At 39.4% G+C, this 20,344-nt stretch overlaps 1 protein-coding gene across 1 annotated transcript in view; it reads left to right on the top strand.

Annotated features, from left to right (window-relative positions):
• The first annotated feature begins 1,195 nt into the window (after positions 1-1,195).
• LOC118164204 (opsin-5-like) overlaps positions 1,196-20,344 on the top strand; it is a 29,335-nt gene continuing 10,186 nt past the window's right edge. Inside the window, exons 1-2 of the mRNA XM_035321591.1 lie at positions 1,196-2,146; positions 9,745-9,950. Coding sequence (XP_035177482.1) covers positions 2,026-2,146; positions 9,745-9,950 — 327 coding nt within the window. The 5' untranslated portion in view covers positions 1,196-2,025. The remainder of the gene's footprint in view (positions 2,147-9,744; positions 9,951-20,344) is intronic.

The following is a 20,344-nucleotide window of genomic DNA, read 5'->3' as shown; positions in this document are numbered from 1 at the left end:
GTGTGAATATCAGGAAAAAAAATAAAATCAAAAGGGATGCTTGACCCTGAAGAACAGTTCACCCTGGGTTTTTTGTTTCTCCTTGATATTAAGAGCCTCCTATTTTATAATCTCATTATTATTACAAAGTGCAAAGCTTGGTAGAAGACTTTCTAATTGAAAAAGAAAACTGAATTGAAGTGTCCGTGGAACTGCGGTTTTCATATGAAACCAAAAGAAATGCGTGATGGGGAAAAGTCAAGATTCACTTTTTCGGAACTGTGCCCCAACCCTCTATCTGAACAGTGATCTGATTCCAGACAGACAGGTAACTGGCTAGATATGCCTGCCTTAGCTCAGCTTCAAGTAGCTGTGATTGTGCACGTATTCCCTGTAAAATCTGATGCATGCCCAGAACTCCTCTGGGGACAACAGGACACTTCAAATGGCAACCTCAGAGAGCAACACTGTGGCAAAGAGGCTGTATATGGAATATAATCATCGAGCTTACACGCTGGTAAGTCCCAGGTCACTTTGTCACAGTCTCACTATGCAGCGTCTTCTAGGAGGTTTGTCAGGATTAAATTTCAGCTGACTTTAGACAGACTTAGGAAGAGGACTCCACATAAACTCAGTAAGAGGTGGGCTGTAGTTAACACTTGGGGTAGTTTGACCATTTGCCTGCTTAAATGAGATCTGCAGGAGCTGCGGATGGCAGAACAAGGAGAGAACTGCACTCTGGTGAGTGGTACAAGGGGAAGGTGGCTGCTGTGAGGCCTAGCACCCTGGACTTTAATGAAGTGAGCATCATTGTCTTCACCATGGGCAGGCAGGTGAGAGATTTCCTGCCTTTGAGCATAATGTGGCTATTTCTCCCTCCACCTTTCTGCAAAGGGTTGCCCTCCATTATTATTCATCACACTTCCTTTGGTCTCCCCTCTCGAGGTAAGGCAGTTATAACAAGCACAGGGAGAGCTGGATGGGGGGGATTAATCCACTTATGGATATGGGAGGTTCCCAGTGCAATGCTTTGCTTCCGTCAGCCAGGTGCCTCCACCGTGACTGATTTGCTGTCTGGAGTGGGAAGGGATAAGCCAGTCAGAGCACCAAGGAGGGCAGGGGGAACCCAGTGGGACAAAAATGTGTTGCTCACCGGAAAGCCTTTGTTGCTTCAGGCTCAAGTTCTGAATTATGATTACAGGCAGGTTGGTAAGAGAGGCTGTATCTGGAATGCAATCACTGATACCTCAGTAAAGACTGAATCTACTCCATACTGACTCCTTGAAAGCACATGTAATGTGTCAACAAGCCAAGATCTCATTTTTCAACAGTGTAGGATAATCCAACTGTACTTGGAACGTGTAAGATTGGCAGGTGCTTAGCAGTGTAAAAATAAGATTCACAGTTCTTAAGACAATTTCCAGTACAGGTGGAAAAAAAAAAAAATCAATTTATTTAAAATTAGCAACTTGTTCTGCTAGTAAAGTAACTTCATAGCTGAGTACTTGGGCTGTATTAAAGTCACATGCTCAGGCGGTGACACCTTCTTTTTTAATCTCTCAGATACTTTTCCTCAAAATGTATTTAGACCTAAAGCCCTAGCAGACTTCAGTGAAGACAAAAACATGAAAGTAATGGTATTTCATCAATATATCAACATGCACTATGCTTGTGGGTGTGCCTGTGAACCTGTAGCCTATGTAGTATTGCTCTATTTTAGAGAAGGTTGTATTTCTGTCAGATACACAATCTTCATTCAAGATTTCTGCATGTAGCTGTTATAGGGATGTAAGGAAATCTGCCACGTTTGGCTGTCACAGGTTCACTGGCTGTATTAATAGATAGGATTAGTGAATAAGCACAGGTCTGAAGGCTGTAAAGCTCCTGTCCCTTGAGACTTCCTTCTTCAGTTTATTAGTCTCATTGAAGAGCTTCTCCAAATAGTGGGAGCAGAAACAGAAGAAAAGGCTGAATTTATTTTATTTTACCTGGCATTTGGGATATAGTGGGGTAAAGGCAAGTTCTAGGTCATAGGCTTTGTTGACAATGTCTCTCCAGTTGTCTCCACAGGCACCCTGGAGGAACAACAACATCAGTTTTCTGAGCAGAGAGGCTGCTGTCACGGAACAAGGAGAGACTATTATAGGCTTCTACCTACTGGCTTTAGGTACGTACTCTGTTTTGACTTGGCTTGTGAAATGAAGCTCCTAGTAGACTTTGGTATAAAGCTCAAAGTGACTGACTTCATTTGGTTTTCACCCATAACGGAACAGGATGTTATAAAATTAAACTTTTTTCTGCAGCTATTACAAGATCAAATGGCTACAGCTTTCAGCTTTCTTTTGCTAAAAGGTGATTAATAATCCATGTTGGGTTATTTTGTTTGTTTAAATCTTGTCTACTTGGGGCAGACTCACTGCAGGATATGAGCAAACCTCAGGGAATATTAAAGAATGCAGGTTTGGTAGGTAATCAAAATTTCCAACTGTACAAGCTCACAGGAAATTTCAAGAAAAAATAACTTTTACATCAGTTGTTCTAAACAGTATATACAAATATATTTATTTTTAAATGATTGACCTAAGCAGATTTTTTCTTTTTCTAAGCTTACCATATATTGCAAGTAGCTTGCTAGTCCTCTGCTAGTGCTTGAAAAAGATCTGTGAAAATTACAGTGTAAAATGATAAGTACTTTATGTTTATTTGACATTTTCTGTTTTATCTATAAGAATTAGGGGGGAAAGAAGTTGGTCTGGAATAAAAATAGAAATTCTAGAAAAAAAAAAAAAAGTTTGATTTTTATCTTATTAAGAAACTTAATTAGAAGAGTGCCTGCAAGATAAAGTGGAGTTATCTCAAATTCATCCCCAATCTGTTCACATGTGCACACCCCAGCACAAATGGCTAGGAACAGGCTGCACCATCAGCTAATGAATTAATCAGTTGCATTTAGGACTAGAAAAACCTTGTGGGTCAGCAAGGCCAGTCCCCTGCTGTGACAATATATAATCCCATTTACAAAGCTATCATGCTTCCTCGTACAAATGGTTAGGGATTTTTGTAGTTGCTGCCACTCTTCCAATTGACAACCTCTTCCTGGCTTCATTTCTATGTTGGGAAGGACCATTTTCCTAAATTCTTAGCTAAATTGATCACATGAACTTTGTCCTTTTTGTCACACCTTTTAATTTAAATAATTTTTATTGCCTGCAATTAATCTCCCACAGCCTCTCTATATTCAGAGTAAGATTAATATTTTGTTGTCAAACTTTGTATTCCTATATTAAGCAAATGAGGATTTTCTTTCTCTCCTGTCATAATAGTGTTTCCTCTATCATCCTAGCCCGTCATCCTAACAGCTTTTTGCAGTTCCAACCTGCACTCATTTTTTGAACCAGAACTGCATACAGCATCCAGACAAGGTCTCACCATCACCATTCATTCATATTTACACTTCTGTAGCTCTTCTCATCCCTCCTAGTGGTGCCTGTGCATCACACTGACAGGCAGCACACTTCTTCCACCGATTGATTGACAGAAGTGTTTTCCTTTGCTGCTTCCTAACGCTGACCTCGCATCTTATTAGCAAATACATTAAGTACTTAAGTGCCTGAGCTTTTACACTATTCTGTTAAATTTCATTCATTCCTGATTGCTGCAGTCTTCAAAGTCACTAAATAACTTTTATATGCTATCCAGTCATCCTCTATCATTGATAGTTCTTGTCAGCTTTCCCCAGCAATTTCGTAGCTGCTATAGCTTTTCCTGACTGTGCCAGACCTCTCATGTACTAAAACCTGTTCTGAGGCTGATAATGGAAGAAATTCATTAGTAACCTCCCTGCACTTATCATTCATGCTCAGGTCCACACCCATGCAATTTTTCTATTTGTTACCTATGTGATTTAACAGTTTTCTATATGATAACATGCAGAATATTTATTAAAGACATTTTAGTACTTCTACACCAATTTCTTTGGAAAAATACTAGTAGGGTGTAAATTAGTTTTCAGAAGCCCTTATTACTACGGAACCTATTTTCCTTTTTATCACCATCTCTTTATCCTCCCTTTAGAATTTGGCTTAAGGACCTGCTGCTGCAGGATAACTGAAAGACTCTGTAAATAAGGTCTCAAAGTCAGTGAGAAAACCTTGAAACTTCCCAACTGGGTGTGTTTTATGAGCCACCACAATATCTTCCAAAGCACTCTTTAGTACTGCTGTCGAGAATCTTTCTTTGAGAGGGGTGGTGAAAATAAGCCATAAGCATAAGAGTATTGTGGGTGAGGGTATGGATTTCCTTTATAATCCCTCTAAAAGAATGATTTTCAGGGTTTGACAGCTGAAATGCAGACAACAAGAAAATAATATTTTTCCACAGGATTTTTTTTTTAACTTGTTCCAGTTTATGATGTTGGGATTCAGTACATATTTCTTTCAGGTCTCTTTCAAGAAATATTTGGATATACTTTTTATTTTTTTAAAGATGGAGACACCAACACAATTCCATTGTTAGCAGCTATGCAAAAAAACACCTATACACTTCATTATTATTGATGCTTTATATATCAAAGGGCCAATTACCTGCTTTTGAAAGTGGACAAACACATGAACCAACAAGTTATTACCAAAACATTCCAAACTTTGTAGCTAGTCTAAGCTTCATCTGAGTTTACTTTCTGAAGTCTGTTTGTAACCAACTTCATCTGCCCCATATATCTGTAAAGCTGCAGTCCTACTGTGCTAACTTCTTACAGCTGCTAAAGGTTGCAAGTTCATTGGTTTTTAAGTGATCCAGATCCTTCTGACAAACTTATAAATGCTTGGCATGCCCTAGCTGCTATTCTTGAAACCTACCACCAGATTCAAAACTGCTAGCTAAGTCAAACCCAGACTGGGGGTTGTGGGATGGCTTTTTTTTTCCATAAATATTAATTTTAATCCTAAAGTAATGGTTCTTTTCTGCATTTAGACACAATTTGCTCTGTGCTCATTTTCCTAGTTCCCTAGTTTCATATTTAACTGGGGCTGTTAGAATGCAAGTTTGGCATAAAAGAAAATTTTGAGTAAGTATGACCGAATATTTGATAGAGAACAAATTCTGACTTTGTGAGTGCTCACATCAGAAAGGCATGCTGAGAGCATTACCATCCTGATCTGAAATTTGGAACGGACCACAAGACCCACACTTGCCTTTAAATGGCACGCATTTCCGAATGGTGTCAGTAAGCTACTTGACAAGTGACAGAATGAGAGTTATTTTGGAATGTTATTTGACAGCTAAACCTGAGAAGGTGGGAAAGAAAACAAGCTCTTCACAAAGTATCCATCCACAAAATGATCACATTTATTGAACAAATAATCTCTCCACGCTTTGTCAAGTCTAAATCGTGATGACTTTTCTTTCTGCCAAAATTGGCAATATGCCCTAGATAGGATATTGTATGTGTATAATTAGCAGTGAAGCCTGAAAACAGAACAGGGTTACTTCGCAGCTGCAGTAGTTAATGACAGCTTTGCAAACTCTCTAGATTTTCTCACTGTTTTAGATAAAAGATTTTCAGATTAGAAAACTTGACAGCAGACTCCTTTGGATAGGGATTTACACTTACGTAGTACAGGCAGTGGAATCAGTGTTCAACTCCATTCATGCCAGCTCTATATCTAGATACTCAGTCCAATTTCATTCCTAGAGGTGAAGCCAAGGGAAAAGCATAGTTTGTCCTATGACACTGAGCCTTCACCTTTTGTTCTTCATTACTTGAATCCTTCCACTTAAGACTGTATATTTTAAACTGCAGATGGGTAAGGTGTAGACCTCTCCCTCCTTTTTTTTTTTTTTTTTTTTTATTCATTCTTACAAGTTTTTACAAGTAAAGCCCACACAACAGTGTATGTGTAGTACAGAGAAGCCTAAGCATGTAGAAAGGACAATTACCTGTCCCTAGCCTGAACATGGATGCTGGCATCTATTGAAAATATGGATGACCAGCTCAGAGCTATTAGTCCCCCTATACCAAACTAAACTCTGAAAAAAAATAACAACAAAAAACACATATAAATCTAATGTGAACAATGAAATTTCGCACAGGCTCTGGTGTTCATTGCTTGTTTATAGCCTTTCTCAGGCAGATGAGAGAAAAAAGAGTATGCCTGCATGCTCAGGCTTGGGTGATTTGGCACAAATCGTAAAATTATTGCATTCCACATTAGCTGTTCCCTCATCCAGACAATTCTCTGTTCTCAGATGCTTTCAGCAGAGAGGTTTTCACTGTCTATATTCATTCTTGTTGTCTGCTTTTTGGGTGCTTGTTTTGCACTGGCTGGTGGACAGCATACTGATACAGGACTTTGCTGATAGCAAAAGTCGGTTCCTGACTTCCACCAGCTTGCTTGGCAGCCTTCCTGTTCCTCCCCTGCAAGTCATGGATAACAGCACCAACCTCCTTTGTGGAGCATTTTTGAAATCCGGGGATTAAAATGCTCCATTAGGAGGTATTACTCCAGGGGAAGGATTACTACTGAGTTATGTAAGGGCAATACAATGGTTTTTAATAGTGCTTTCCATCCTGTTCCTCCTACCTCCCAGTGTCTGCAAATGTGGTACCAACTGTGTTTCTGTAGTTTGAGAAAAGGTCTTCACAGCACTGTCCACAGAGAAAAGCTGGTTCCTGAGGAGTAAGGGTGACTCTCTACCTGTTCAGTATTCAGTGATTATCAACACTCATTTAGCTCATTCTGCTCTAATACTGGCAGTCTCACAGCAGCTGCTCTCAGTCCTGTCCTCTGTTAATGAACATCAGTAATTTTGTCATCTGCCATTTCAGAACTGCCTGCATCCCTTGTCAATGAGCCTGTATCAGACAGCATTATAGCTTGTAGGGGAGCTGCTATGGCTCTGCTCTGAACCTTATGTTGGGCAGAAGTGCTCAGTTTCATCCTGTCATTTTTCTCTCTCAGCCACTTACAGGATCTCAATTGGAGCCTGTCTGTCCTTTCTCACCAGAACTTCCTGAGGATTCCGAGATTGGGTTTGAGGGGTTTGTTTTTGTTTTGTTTTTCCATATCTTCCTGTAAGAGAACATTGCTCACAGCCTGCAAAAAGCAGAACTGGATTCCTCAGCTCAATCTCTTCTACCCCATTTTATTGAGAGGCTGACACCAATGCCTGCCTTATAGCACTTCAAAGTTTGGAGGTTTCTTTCTGGGGTCTGGATTGGCCTGTGATCTGCCCTGATGCATATGCCTGCAAAGCAGTTGAGGAAATTCCTGCCCTCACCAAGAGTGTCAGAACTATTGATGCATTTGCTTGGCATTACGTTTTTAAACCTTTTTCCCACATTGTATTCTCAGGGTTGGTGAGGGAGGAGTTTTCATTTGGTTGGGTTTGGCAAAGTCCAAAATCAGCAACCCCAAAGCAGCACACCTATCTGATGGTGCAGAGATCCAGTGTCCCACAGTCACTGGTTTGGTTTATAGTACTTTGTCACCACTGTTCTTGTTAATCAAAACAAAACTCACTTGTTTTCTTAGAACTGAGTTTCTCCAGTTTTTTGATCAGATTACTAATAAGACACACCAGGTGTTTTAGGGAGTGGATATGCCAGTGAAGATTATTCACCTGTAATGGTTGAAAGCATTGTGCCTGTTCTCAGAAGTACTGTGCATGCACTCACTCTCTGATTTTATCTCTCTCTTTGCTTCCCTCACTCCCCAGCCCCCAGTGTCTGATTGTAGTTTTGAAAGCGATCACAAATATGGGATGTCTGTCATCTCTATATAAAATAGCTGTATTGTTGTTTTACACGACCTTTTTCCTCATTTTTTTTTCTTAAGACAATTTAATTGAAAACTCCCTTACTCTCCAGGCTCAAGGGAGTTTGCTCTGTGTATTCCCAGCAAGTGCAAATGTATTACATTGTAAGGACAGCCCTCCTATCTATTACTGCATTGACAAAATGTTACCGTTTACAAAGGAGGTGACATTTTGTTATGTTTGCCATTTTAGCACGGTCTCTTAATATTGACAGGGAAAACACTTTGACACCTACTGCCTTGAAAGCTATCTTACCTTAGAGGAGGTAGAGTTGATGCATGTAGACACCACAACTCTCATGGTTGTGTTGCAAACTGTCCTGATGCATTCCCAAAGCAGTCAGTACTCCTGTGCTCTGCTGTGCCTATTTATAAGGCTGAGACCCAAAGAAAAGTTAAAAACAACTCCTGACTTGAAGCACACAGAGTCTGGAAATGAGACTTTATTAAGAAACATTGTCACCTAGTGGCCAGAATAAGACATACTTACTGTTGTTGATCTTATAAGGAAATATATCTGTATAAATATGTATGTATGAATATATATACACACGTATGGATCTCAGTATATCGTTATACCCGTGTCTATTTCTAGTTAATGCCATATGTTGACACATCAGCTCTTCCCAGTTTGAAAGCACTTCAGTAACCCATGCGTGTTTGCTATGCAAGCCAGAACAGCAGCTTCTTGGCAGTTTTACAAAGAAGTTATTAGAAAGGAAATTAGTCTGCAGAAAAAAGCTGTTTGCAGTGCAGTACCAAGACTGTCCCACTAAGCACCACCCTTCCGACTGCAGACGAGCCGGTGCACCCCATGAGGCTGTATATAACCTCACTGCTTGGAGAAGAGGCACTTTGCTCACTGGTGTTTCAGCTAGTGATGTTCCCAGGTGGCTTGGACATACAGGGGCAATTTCCTGCTAAGCCCCTGCCTTATGAGCTGCAGCCTGACATAAAAACACTGGGTACCCATCATTTAGGGTTATTATGCTTCCCAAAGGAAGGCAGCTGCCCTCTTGCTGTGATAATAAACCTGTCAGCTGTTCTTCATTTCATAAACTTCTCTGAATATCTGGAGGTGCTGTGCAATGCCGTCGTGTCACATCCTTCTGCAGTACATGTATTTGCATTTTGTTGTGTCAATATACAGCATCTGTACCCTGGGATAACTACTGCTTGTGTCCCGATGGAAGATTAATGCTTTTCTCTGACATGGTTTTTAGTTTAGGTTACACCTTAGCACCAGCTATGGGAAACAAAACCACCGGCTCCTATCTCCCTTCCTTGTGTTTTCTTCATGTAGCTACTAGAGTTATACAAGCCAGACATCTCTGTATAAATGTTCTTTTCATACAGATTAAGCCATTTCCAGCTGTAACAGACTTTTCTGCAAGGAGATCCTAGACTGCTCTAAGAGAATAAACTTAATTATATTAGCTGAAAAGAGCAGTACTTCTCCAGAAAGGACTGCTGAAACAGCTCTGTGACTATTTGCCTGAACATTCAGTATCCATTACTGTATACTACATACTTAAACAGATGCAGCTTCTGGCAGATTTTATGTAGTCTCTTCTCCACTCTACCAATCTTTCTATTTTTTCACTAGGAGTTGTTTCATGAGTTTCATCTGTCTACTTAGAAAAAAAATAGTATATATATATATATTACTCTAGGCCTTTGAATGGTGGATCTTTGCCAAACACAGCAGCAGCTTTTTGTGTTTATGCTGTTTTAGTGTCAGTTATTCATTTGTTCCTGCTTCTGAAATATACCTAGCTACTTATAAAGGTTTGTTGCATAGGCCGTCCAGTGGCTAAAATACACCATTTCAATTCATTTCTAATGGAACAAAAAGGTAACATTAGAAGTGACACCACACATTCACAGATTGAATTGCTGCTTGCTTTGTTTGGTTTTAGATTTCATGATTTTTTTTTTTTTTTTTTTTCAGGTTGGCTGTCTTGGTTTGGAAACAGCATTGTGATTTTTGTCCTGTATAAACAAAGACATCTTCTGCAGCCCACTGACTACCTCACTTTTAACTTGGCAATATCAGATGCTGGCATCTCTGTGTTTGGTTATTCACGGGGGATCATTGAAATCTTCAATGTTTTCAGAGATGATGGATTCATTATCACATCAATATGGACTTGCCAGGTAAAACTGGATTATACTCAATTAGACAAAATAAGTGTAGCTATTTGTGTACATGCTGTGTATAAATAACAAAGCAGGACCAAAAAGGTGAAAAGAAGTACTGACTTCTAAAAGGACAGTCTTCTCTTTTGTTACATCCATAAATCTATGTGTTTGATCAGCTTTTGACAAATTTGCAGTGATTTTTCTACTGCAGAAAATCAACATACCCAACACGCTGGCTGATGCTACAGTTAAATGCTGTCCTTCCTACAAGAGGATTCTGCATGCTTGCAGTTCATAATTTTCTTTGTAGAAGAGGGTCTAGAATCATTAAAGAAGGTTTGTATAATGCAAGTTTCACAGTTATTGCACAAAAAATGTCCTTTGCTGTAGTGTGTTTACAGTTTTACTCTATGTTCTTATGATCACTTGAGGAGACCAGCACTGATCAGTTCAATCCACAAATACCATAGAGATGATTTATTAGTGAGTTAGTCTAAAATTTCACTTTCCAGAGGCATTTAGTCTTGGTTTTACAGGAAACCAATAACAGAGTGGTTTCTTGTTTTGGTTGATTTTTTTCATAGTGATACAAGGATACTTATATCCTTTTTTCTTACCTGTATTTACCTCTTATTTATCTGCTTTATATCCTTTTTTCTTACCTATATTTACCTCTTATTATCTGCTTTATATCCTTTTTTCTTACCTTACTTGAATCAGAAGTACATCTGTGGAGTATTATGGGACTTGGACTTGTTGTGTTTTGCAAGGTATTTTAGATATTTAATCTAAATGAAGAAAACAAGACTGAGTTGGTTGGGGTTTGATTTTCTGGAGGCAGACTTCCACATTCCTTTCCTTCTCCCTTTTTTTCCTTCTCTGGTATCCACCAGAGAGTACTTTGTTCTTTTTAGGTAACAAGCTTTACTTTCCCTCCACACGAGCCATCAGAGAATCTAGCTCTATCTCTTCACAATAGTTTCTACTGGTTTGCTTTTTTTGGCTTCATGTCATAGCTCACACTCGTGTTGGAAAGCACAGGTGTAGGTTCAGCTTTTCTTCAGTTCCCTTGCAGCTAGCCTGGTCACTGGCACTTCAACATTTAACTCAAAGCAACCTAGGCTCCTGCTCGACAAGGCATTTAGAGCAAAGCTTCTGCGCAGGACTTGGCCATACCAATGAATTATAGCATGCAGCTACTTGTACTGAATCAATTGCAATGTTATGTCTAAGGTCTTTCTAGATTTGGGGGTCTATGGTAGGATGAATGACATCTCTTTATGGCATACTCATCCCTGAACCTGGAGGCAACTTTTTGCCGGAAATTTGGAAAATGTTATTATTGCTAATTCTGAAAAACACACACCTGCATAGACAGAATATAAATATGTTCCACCGATAAATAAGCATGAGCCTGTCTCTCTGGTGCTGTCAGTAACATCTGTGAAAAACTATATTTAATGTGAATATCTGTTTCATGAAGGAATCAAAAATCTGAAAATGACAGGATAGCCTACAGCAAGGTATAAGTAAGATCACGATGAAGGAAAAGAGAGAGAAATAATCCTCTTTTCTTATTTATTTATTTATTTATTTATTTTTATTTAAAGAGGAGGTTGAACTACAGTGCAACACAGCAGAGAGAAATTTTACAGCTTGTGTCTGCTCACCCAGAGAGTAAGATTTCCTGCAGAAGACTGATTAACCTAAGAGCTTTGCTGAAAAAAAAGAAAAAATCTCACTCAAAATGTATGTCTATACCCATTTGGCAGACAAGGTTTTATCAAAATGAAGCTAATTATTTCCTCCATAAAATCCCATTATTTCTCTAATGAGAAAATCTACAATTGCAATTTAAGGTCTGTTGAGGATAAACTTCCAGAAAAACTTTTAATTTTCTTTATTAATGGAAGCTTTTCAATTCACCAGATAAACAAAGCATACCTACAAATAGTAAAATTCACACCCAAATTTAGAATAAAACAGAATCCCATTTTGCCACATGTTTCAAGGAAAGTTGGTGAAATCTGGATCTCTGGGTTCAATTCCAGCTTTGCTGCAGACCTCCTATGTCAGACAGGGTAAACCACTTACACTGAAATCCTGAACTGAGGTCTGTGTTATATTAGAACATTTACAACCCAGCTGCTGGAAAGAGGTAACAAAAAATGACCCTTCTGGTTTCCCAGTATTTATTAGCAGTGAATAGTTTAAACTGTTAGTGACTTGCTGAGTGAAAATCAGGATATGTTCAACAACACGTAGGATTCCTGTTTCCATCAAGATTTTGTTCTGTCTTGAGGGTCACAAAAGCAAGTTAAAACCGTGGCATCCATCTTCTTGATTATTAAGTTCGGCAAAACAGAAGCCAATGATGAAAAAGTAGTATTTGTTAAGATATTTCATAATTTCTGAAAGTACTGTGTCTATCTGTGAGGCCCCACATGGAGCGCAGTGTTCAGCTCTGGGGCTCCTATTATAAGAAGGACATGGAGCAGTTGGAGTCCAGATGAGGGCCATGAGGATGATCAGAGGACTGGAACACCCCTCCTGTGAGGTTAGCCTGAGGGAGCTGGGGTTGTTCAGCCTCGAGAAGAGAAGGCTACAGTGGCCTTCCAGTACCTAAAGGTGCCTGCAAGAAAGCTGGGAAGGGACTCTTTGTCAGGGAGTGCAGTGATAGAACAAGAGGGAATGGCTTTAAATTAAATAAGGGTAGATTTAGATTGGATATAAAGAAGAAAATCTTTACTGTGAGGGTGGTGAGGCACTGGCATAGGTTTCCCAGAGAAGCTGTGGATACCCCATCCCTGGTGGTGTTCAAGGCCAGGCTGGATGGGGCTTTGGGCAACCTGGTCTGGTGGGAGGTGTCCCTGCCCATGGCAGGGGAATTGGAACCAGGTGATCTTTCAGGACCATTCAAACCCATACTATCCTGTGATTCTATGGTCTTTAGGTTTTTAGGAAGAATATTGTACTGAAATTGTGGGAAGCTTCTGTGTGTTAATAAAGATGTGTATGTTTCTGTGCATGTGTGGACAGCCAGCACAAAGACCATTCTGAAAATGCTCACCACTGAACAGCAGTAGGGTTTTGATTGCTTGTTTTTTGCTGTTTATACAGTGTGATACATTTATAACCTGACCAGAATGGGTCTCGCATCTGGAACCTGGGGAGTGGGGGCCTTGGTGCCAGGAAGGTGAAGTCATGTTTTCTGTCACAGCTCTCTGTCACAAGTGTGTGTTTCTTGGTCCCCTGTTCTCACTCAAGCTCCTCTGTAAGTAGCTAGGGTCACAATCTGAACACACATCAGCAAGGCTGTTTCCTCAGCATGGCCCATGTGTTTTCCATAAGTTGGTTCATTTTGCTCGGTCCCAAGGATGGCCTCACTTTGGCTTTCTGTCCTTGTCCGTTTTGCAAAACATTTGCTCCTGTTTGATCAGTCAGCTTCTGCTGTCAGGTATACTTAGGGAAAATTTATTTTTCCAAGCTAGCCTGTCATTTCTGTTTATGAAGAAATTTCATGAGCTCACCTCACTTAATCCACATAGCTATTTTCCCTTCCTCTACCTTGGGCCTTCTTCAGTGCCCTTAGGTGATATTTTTCAAAATGTAAGGTTCACCATACTTGGCTGTCACAGGTAGAAGGAGTGGGGAGAAGACATACAGATACTTTTCTTCCAGAATAGTATAGTCTGGGAAAACCCTGTAAAACTAAAGTAGTACCTCCAGATAAAAGGACCATTCAGCATGTGTGCTGAATGGGACAGAAGTGTGTCCTCCCGTTCTCCTCCTCTGTATGGAAGAAACACTACTACTCTTCCTCACAACAAATATTATTTTTATTTTCTGGAGGTTTGACAGAGCTTTGCTGTCCAGAATGAGGTTACATGGTAGGTCTGTATAAAAATACTGCTCCCACTGAATGCTCTGTATAGATAAGATTGTCCAAGGGTGGCTTTCATATTCTTTTCACTTCTTGTTTATCCCTTCCCTGCTGTAACCCTGTGTCTTAGTCCCAGTCTGGACAGAGGGAGGACAGTCAGTCTCTAGCACATTTTTTTTTTTTTCATCTTTTTTTCCCCTCTGGTAAAATTATCAGCAAGTAAACCAGCTCATACAGTAAAGTTCAGGTCAGTGAATATAAGTCAGCAACCAAGAGCCATCTGTTCCCCCATTTACCATATTCCTAGTTAAAAGCTACCTCAAGATATATTTTTGTCCTTTCCATATGCTTTTTGTTCGTATGTTCTGCTGAATTAGAAGTTGCTATGAAACCTGCAAATAACATTGCAATGCAAACCTACTTACTTGTAGGGAGTAAAGCAATGTTAATTCACTGCATGTAAACATCACAGTTTCTTCTAAACTTTTTAAGTCAACTAACAGAAACTTCTTGCATCTACCATTTATGTGCTGGATACTAAAGTTGCGCCAGGGGAGGTTTAGATTGGATATTAGGAAGAACTTCTTTACTGAAAGGGTTGTTAGGCATTGGAATGGGCTGCCCAGGGAGGTGGTTGAGTCACCATCCCTGGAGGTCTTTAAAAGACGTTTAGATGTAGAGCTTAGGGATATGGCTTAGTGGAGGACTTGTTAGCGTTAGGTCAGAGGTTGGCCTAGATGATCTTGGAGGTCTCTTCCAACCTAGATGATTCTCTGATTCTGTGATGCAGGCTTCAGGAAGCTTCTATATAATAGCAAAGGGTTGTAACCTATCTGATTCACATAAGTGCATTGTAGTCATGTCAGAAACTGAGGATAGGCTATGGGCTGCCCTACAATTTGAAATGCTTCATAATCCTGGTATTTTGGTTTACACTTGCCAACTATTTGCAGTCACTAATTGACTCATTTATGATTTTTGTGTGAGAATACGGTGAGAATATAGCTGGGGTTTTTTGTTTGTTTGTTTGTTTGTTTGTTTTTTGTAGAATCACAGTCATAGAACAGCTTGGGTTGGAAGCAACCTTAAAGACAATCTAGTTCCAGCCTCCTTGCTGTCGGCAGGGATGCCACCCACTAGATCAGGTTGCCCAAGGCCTTATCTAACCTGCCCAGGGCCTCATCCTATTTCTTTGGTCCTGGCTTTTGCTCGTTCTAAGGACCATGGAGCATCACCATACAATCAATGGTCTTGGGGCTTGTATTTGCAGGCAGGGGATGTGGGTCTGAATGCTTTTGAATGGTGAAAAGGGAATCCAGCTCTCCTGCACACCTAGTGGGGAAAAAGGGAGACTTGATCAGCAATCCTGCTTTTCACAGTGACATTGCTTAATTTTGGAAAGCCTTACACAGTTAAGGGACTGTGAACCCCAAGCAACTCTGATATGCAGCCTGGAATAAGGCACTGAAAATCAGAAGGGAGTTGAGAGATGCCCTTCACCTTATGCTGTCGACTGCTTTAGGAGCATCGTTTGCCATGTCCAGTCTAGAAGCCAGGCTCTAAGCCACAATCCCCTTGCACCAGGTAAGCAACCAGAGACACAGCCCTGCAAAACTGAGCATGTGCTGCTTACCAGCTTCCATGCTCTCAGCTTTTAGTCACTGCCTCTTGCTGATACTCAAGGCCAGCATTTTTGGTGTGATTAAATGCTTAGAGATCTAATCTGTCATTTCTGAGAAGGAATAATGATCATCTCTTGTGAACATTGGAGGTGGGGTTCTTAAACACTGAAAGGAAAAAAGAAACAGGAAATTATAGATCAATAACATGAATATATGGGGTCTTTTCTGAAGTTTTGAACTAAGGACTTATGATCTTGAATAAATTATTTTAAATTTTATTGATGGCATTTGCTTTCTCAGAACATTCATTTATCTTTTTTTCCTATACAATGATTGTAAAATATTACTAAATCCTTTCTGAGGGGAAAACAGAAGATTAATATCTTCCTTTTCTTTTTTTTTTATGACATGTTCTGCAAATAGTCTGATAAATCAAAAACTCTGAAGACATTTACATTATTTTGTAAAATAGAGTAGATCTGGAGTGCTTGGATTTCTGTCCATTTAATGTAACCAGTATAACCAACCAATCTATTGACTTAGCTAGGTTATTCACTCTGTTGACTCAGTTTGTGATTTTTGCATGTTTGTAAAATTCAAGACCAGTGTTAATGTATTACTGCATGTGGTGTGGTATTCCTCCACTTTCTGGGTGGGATGAATGTCCAGTCAGTGGGATGAATGCTCAGTAGTCAGCATGACCAGGTGGTAAAGGCAATGGCAGATGGAAAGGACCAAAATGAAAGCTTGCAGGCTTCCTTTCAACTCCTGGTACTTGAGAGATTACTGAAGAAAACATTAGGGAACTGTCTTCACAGACACACCTTGAGTCCACTGCTGCTTGTGTGCAGTGGAGCCAGAACGCATGCTACAGGGGAGCCTCCACCATGGAGGCTCCTGTAGGCATGGCTTTCTGGAGCAGACTAGCTTTGGCAGAGGTTTCCCAACCAAAGACTGAGCAAGCTCAGTTTTTGTAAATATTGCTGTATCCCAGAATCGAAGAGCTCTAGAACTGAAGCAGGGACAGAAGAAAATAGATGTTTTTCTCAAATCATAATGGCACAGGCATGAGGCCTAATGTCTGCTTAGTTGATAAGTGATCAGCTATCTACCTATAAGATGTAAAAGAAATTAAAATGAATGTAAAAATGGAGTGAAAAATAGTTATTGAATATCTTAGCATAGTGCTATGGTGTGATATGCCTGGGATTTTATTTTTATATAGCTTATCATTCCTGACATTTCAGTGAGATGAAAATAACCCAAAGTCAAATCATGGAACTGGCACTAAGAGCATTAAGAGATAAAACAGGTGTTAAAGGTGCTGAAGAAAAGCTGTGTAACATTAGTTCTGTATTCAGCTCACTCTAACACACTGATCCACTCTGAAAGGTGGGATGTAGAGACTGATTTATAAAGCAAATTCAAAAATTGGTACCCTTTACTTTGCCTGTACTGTGCTACGTAATGCCTCTTCCTCCCCCAGATATATTTTTCTGAACAATCTTTATATTTGAAATATTATGAATGCAAGAATATTACCTCATGATTGTTTTTTCCTTGCATAACAGATTTGTATACTGGCGGAAGGGGGGGGGGGCTAAGATAGTAGTCTTGCCTACTTATTTTTTCCTGGTCTGCCTTGATATAATCTGAAGAGTGTGTACATTGTAGTCAGTAAGGTAAAAGCAGCTCATGTAGACATCTGTGAGCTAAATTTTAATGAGGAAAATACTTCATCTGCAGGGAAGGGGGAAAAAACTGTGCCTTTGCAAAACAGAATCATTAGCAACATAGACGATCATTTCAGTGTAACTAATGTGACTGCAGGGAAGTTATGCCAGTTTTCATTAGTGATGAAATCTCTCTCCTTTTTCTGTAAATGATTATTTCTGCAGCCAATTGTGACAAATTAAGGAAGATATATATTTGGTACTTGAAAAATTGTGACTACTCAAACTACTGGTTTCATTGTTTAACAAGATGGATGCAGCCCCTTCTGTGTCATCTATGTACTGCATCAAATCACAGTGCTGCCTGGAAAGGGGACTCATTGCACAGTGATCACACAGAACTGAGAATTTCCAAAGCGTCAGTTCTTATTCCTGGGCCAGTCTTTCCTCTTGGAGGGCTTTGAAACAACCTTTCCTTGTTTCCACTTACTTATGCGGAAATTAGTAGTTTTCATCATTCTTCAGTGCTGATGTGTGTTTCTGAAAGACTAAATGTTATCTTTCCAAAACTGCTGCCCATCACTCATCTTCATCATTCAAGATCTTCTCACCACAAGAATGAACAATTCCTTTTCTTCTCCCTGTGTGCCATATCTTCTCACTCACTTATTTTTAAGCAGGTCCAGCTTCTCATACACTGTTATGATTTGAAGACTATTGCAGCATCTACCCATTTTAGGATTAAAAACATTTTCTTGGGGTAATTCAGTTATCTTATTTTTCTGTGGTTATTTCAGTATAGGATCCAGAGGATCCAAGAGTGTCAATGTAAGAGGAGATCTCCAACTAGCCGTCCTGCTTTTTCAGACTGCCAGAGACATAGCATGTTCTTGTCTCAACCACTTATGGCTGAACTGGCACCATCACTAGCCTGCCCTGCATTGTGCATAGGAGCTTTATGAGCAGAAGAATAACTTCACTGGTAGGCATTCAGCCAGCAGTCAGATGTGACCTTGTATTAACCTGGTGGTGGCTACATAAGCAGATCCTATTTGCTGGGAAACAGCACAGGCAATTGCACTTTGGAGAATTTAGATGGTCACTTGCAATCTTTGAGCTGCATTGCTCTCCATGGAAATGTAAAGATGACTCATCAGGCTGTTTTATTTTATCTGTCTTTGTATTTGTTTGTTTATAGTAATGGTGCTGCTAACAATAAACAAGCAGCCTCTGACTTAACATCACCAAACTGGAGAGGAGTTTTGGCTCAGGCCCACTGAAAAGAGTTTTACGCAACGTAGCATGGATGTTCCCAGAGGTCAATGCTAGAGTTTCTTATCTAGTGCTTCTTAATTTTCCTGTACAGTAAGCCACAGAAAGATAATAGTAATGCAGCATTTAACCTGAAGATGGGAATCTTTCCACTGTATCTGGATCTAGGTGGAATGAGATACTCGCTTTGTCCCTTCCTCCCCATTCATTCTTTATGGATGGATGGGAAAGGCATAAAACCTGTCATGGTCCCACAGCATCAGCCCAGAAGGAGAAAGAAGGTGCTTACAGACATGTGCAGATGTGGCACTTACAGTAAGATTATAATTTAATGAGGTTCTGTATGGAAATTATGACAGAAATTTGTCTTTGTTAAATTACGTGCCCTTGGTGTAGTTGTTACCTTCATAACCATACACATTTGTACAGGCATAGTACTCTGAGTATAAATTGTGACTTGAGTGGGCTACAACTCTAATAACTAAAAGCCACCCAAAAGTAAGTATAAGTTGAATCTCATTAAGCCAGTATATAAACCTAAAATAACTACAAACAAGTAGACTTATTCTGAATTCCCTAATATTATCAAAGCCAAAACCTGATCTGCATATATTAATATATATATTAATAGCTTGCACCAACTCTATATTTATCTAGTGTAGTAAATAAAATTATATCTTTAAATGAAATTGTATAGCCTAAATATTGCATTCATATTTTCCCCATCTTTAATAGATATACAGTAAACAGAAAGGTTTAATCACTTGGTGAACACAAAATACCGAACATCTGATGTTCTCACTTAATGGTTTAAACTATCTAATCCTGTTGAGTATCAGTTCTCATTGCCTATTAGAAAATTACATGTTGTTTGTGTCAGAGACCTCTAAAGGCTTGGATTAATACAATCACCTCTGAACAGGGCTACCTTTGAAGCCTGCTGAGATATTTTGAAAGGCAGAATGCAACAATAGCATAGCAATGTGGTGTGAGCAGAAGACCCTGTTGAGACTGTGGTAGATTATAAATCTTTTTTACTTCATCTATTAAACTAAATCTTACTGAAGCAGTTTGAGCACTTTAGGAACACTATGCATTGGGAGTTTTAAGCAGTCTACTGTGAAGACTGCTTTTGATCACAAACTTTGGTAGTTCTTCCATTTGACAGAAGATTTACAATAAGGTAAAATAGTTCGGTGGCATATTACTGATGTATTGGAGGGAAGGGAGAATAATGTTGAGAAGAATTAGATGCGAGTGGAATATTTTCTCATGTATTGCAAATTCTGAGAACTTGTTAAACTCTAAATCATTCTTTGTGCTAAGAGAACTCACTGTTTTTTTTGTTTGTTTGTTTGTTTGTTTTAACGAATGTATTTCTTAAGAAATGACTAGGTGGATTTATTTTTTAGGTCTTTTGAAAAAAGGGAGGTTTATTGCCAGTATCTATTTACATTATGATAAGGGAATAATCTGATTTGTACTTATAAAATTATTCTGAGAGATGATATTGTGATGAACTTTAATATAGGTGGTGGAAAAATAATCTCTGTTAAAAGTTAATCTTTTTCTTTACATATTCATTATCTCATATTTAATAGAGGAGGCACTGTGGTTCTGAAGGGAAGAAAATGTGCTTCAGGGAATTGCAATAGATTCACCAGCTGGCCAGAGGAGGGAGTGATGCAGCCATTCTGGCTGGTGAGATCGATGTTTCAGCCTAACTGAAATGTTATAGCTACTCTGGCAATCTGCTTTTGTGCCATTAAACCTTGATTAATGCAATAATAGGCTATATTTTCCTTTGTCTGCTGTAAATGAAGACAACCCTTATGAAGTCATTAGGGATACACTAGTAATAAAAGTAGTAAAACTCGGGTGCTGGGGCACTGACAGGGCACTGGGGATTTCTGACTCTCCCTGCAGTGAAGGAAAACTTAAGAACCAAATTTTGCATGC

Source organism: Oxyura jamaicensis, chromosome 3 (genome assembly GCF_011077185.1).
Source record: "Oxyura jamaicensis isolate SHBP4307 breed ruddy duck chromosome 3, BPBGC_Ojam_1.0, whole genome shotgun sequence".
Lineage (NCBI taxonomy): Eukaryota > Metazoa > Chordata > Aves > Anseriformes > Anatidae > Oxyura > Oxyura jamaicensis.
The sequence above is the reverse complement of the archived record's forward strand: the minus strand, read 5'-3'. Positions and strand labels throughout refer to the sequence as shown.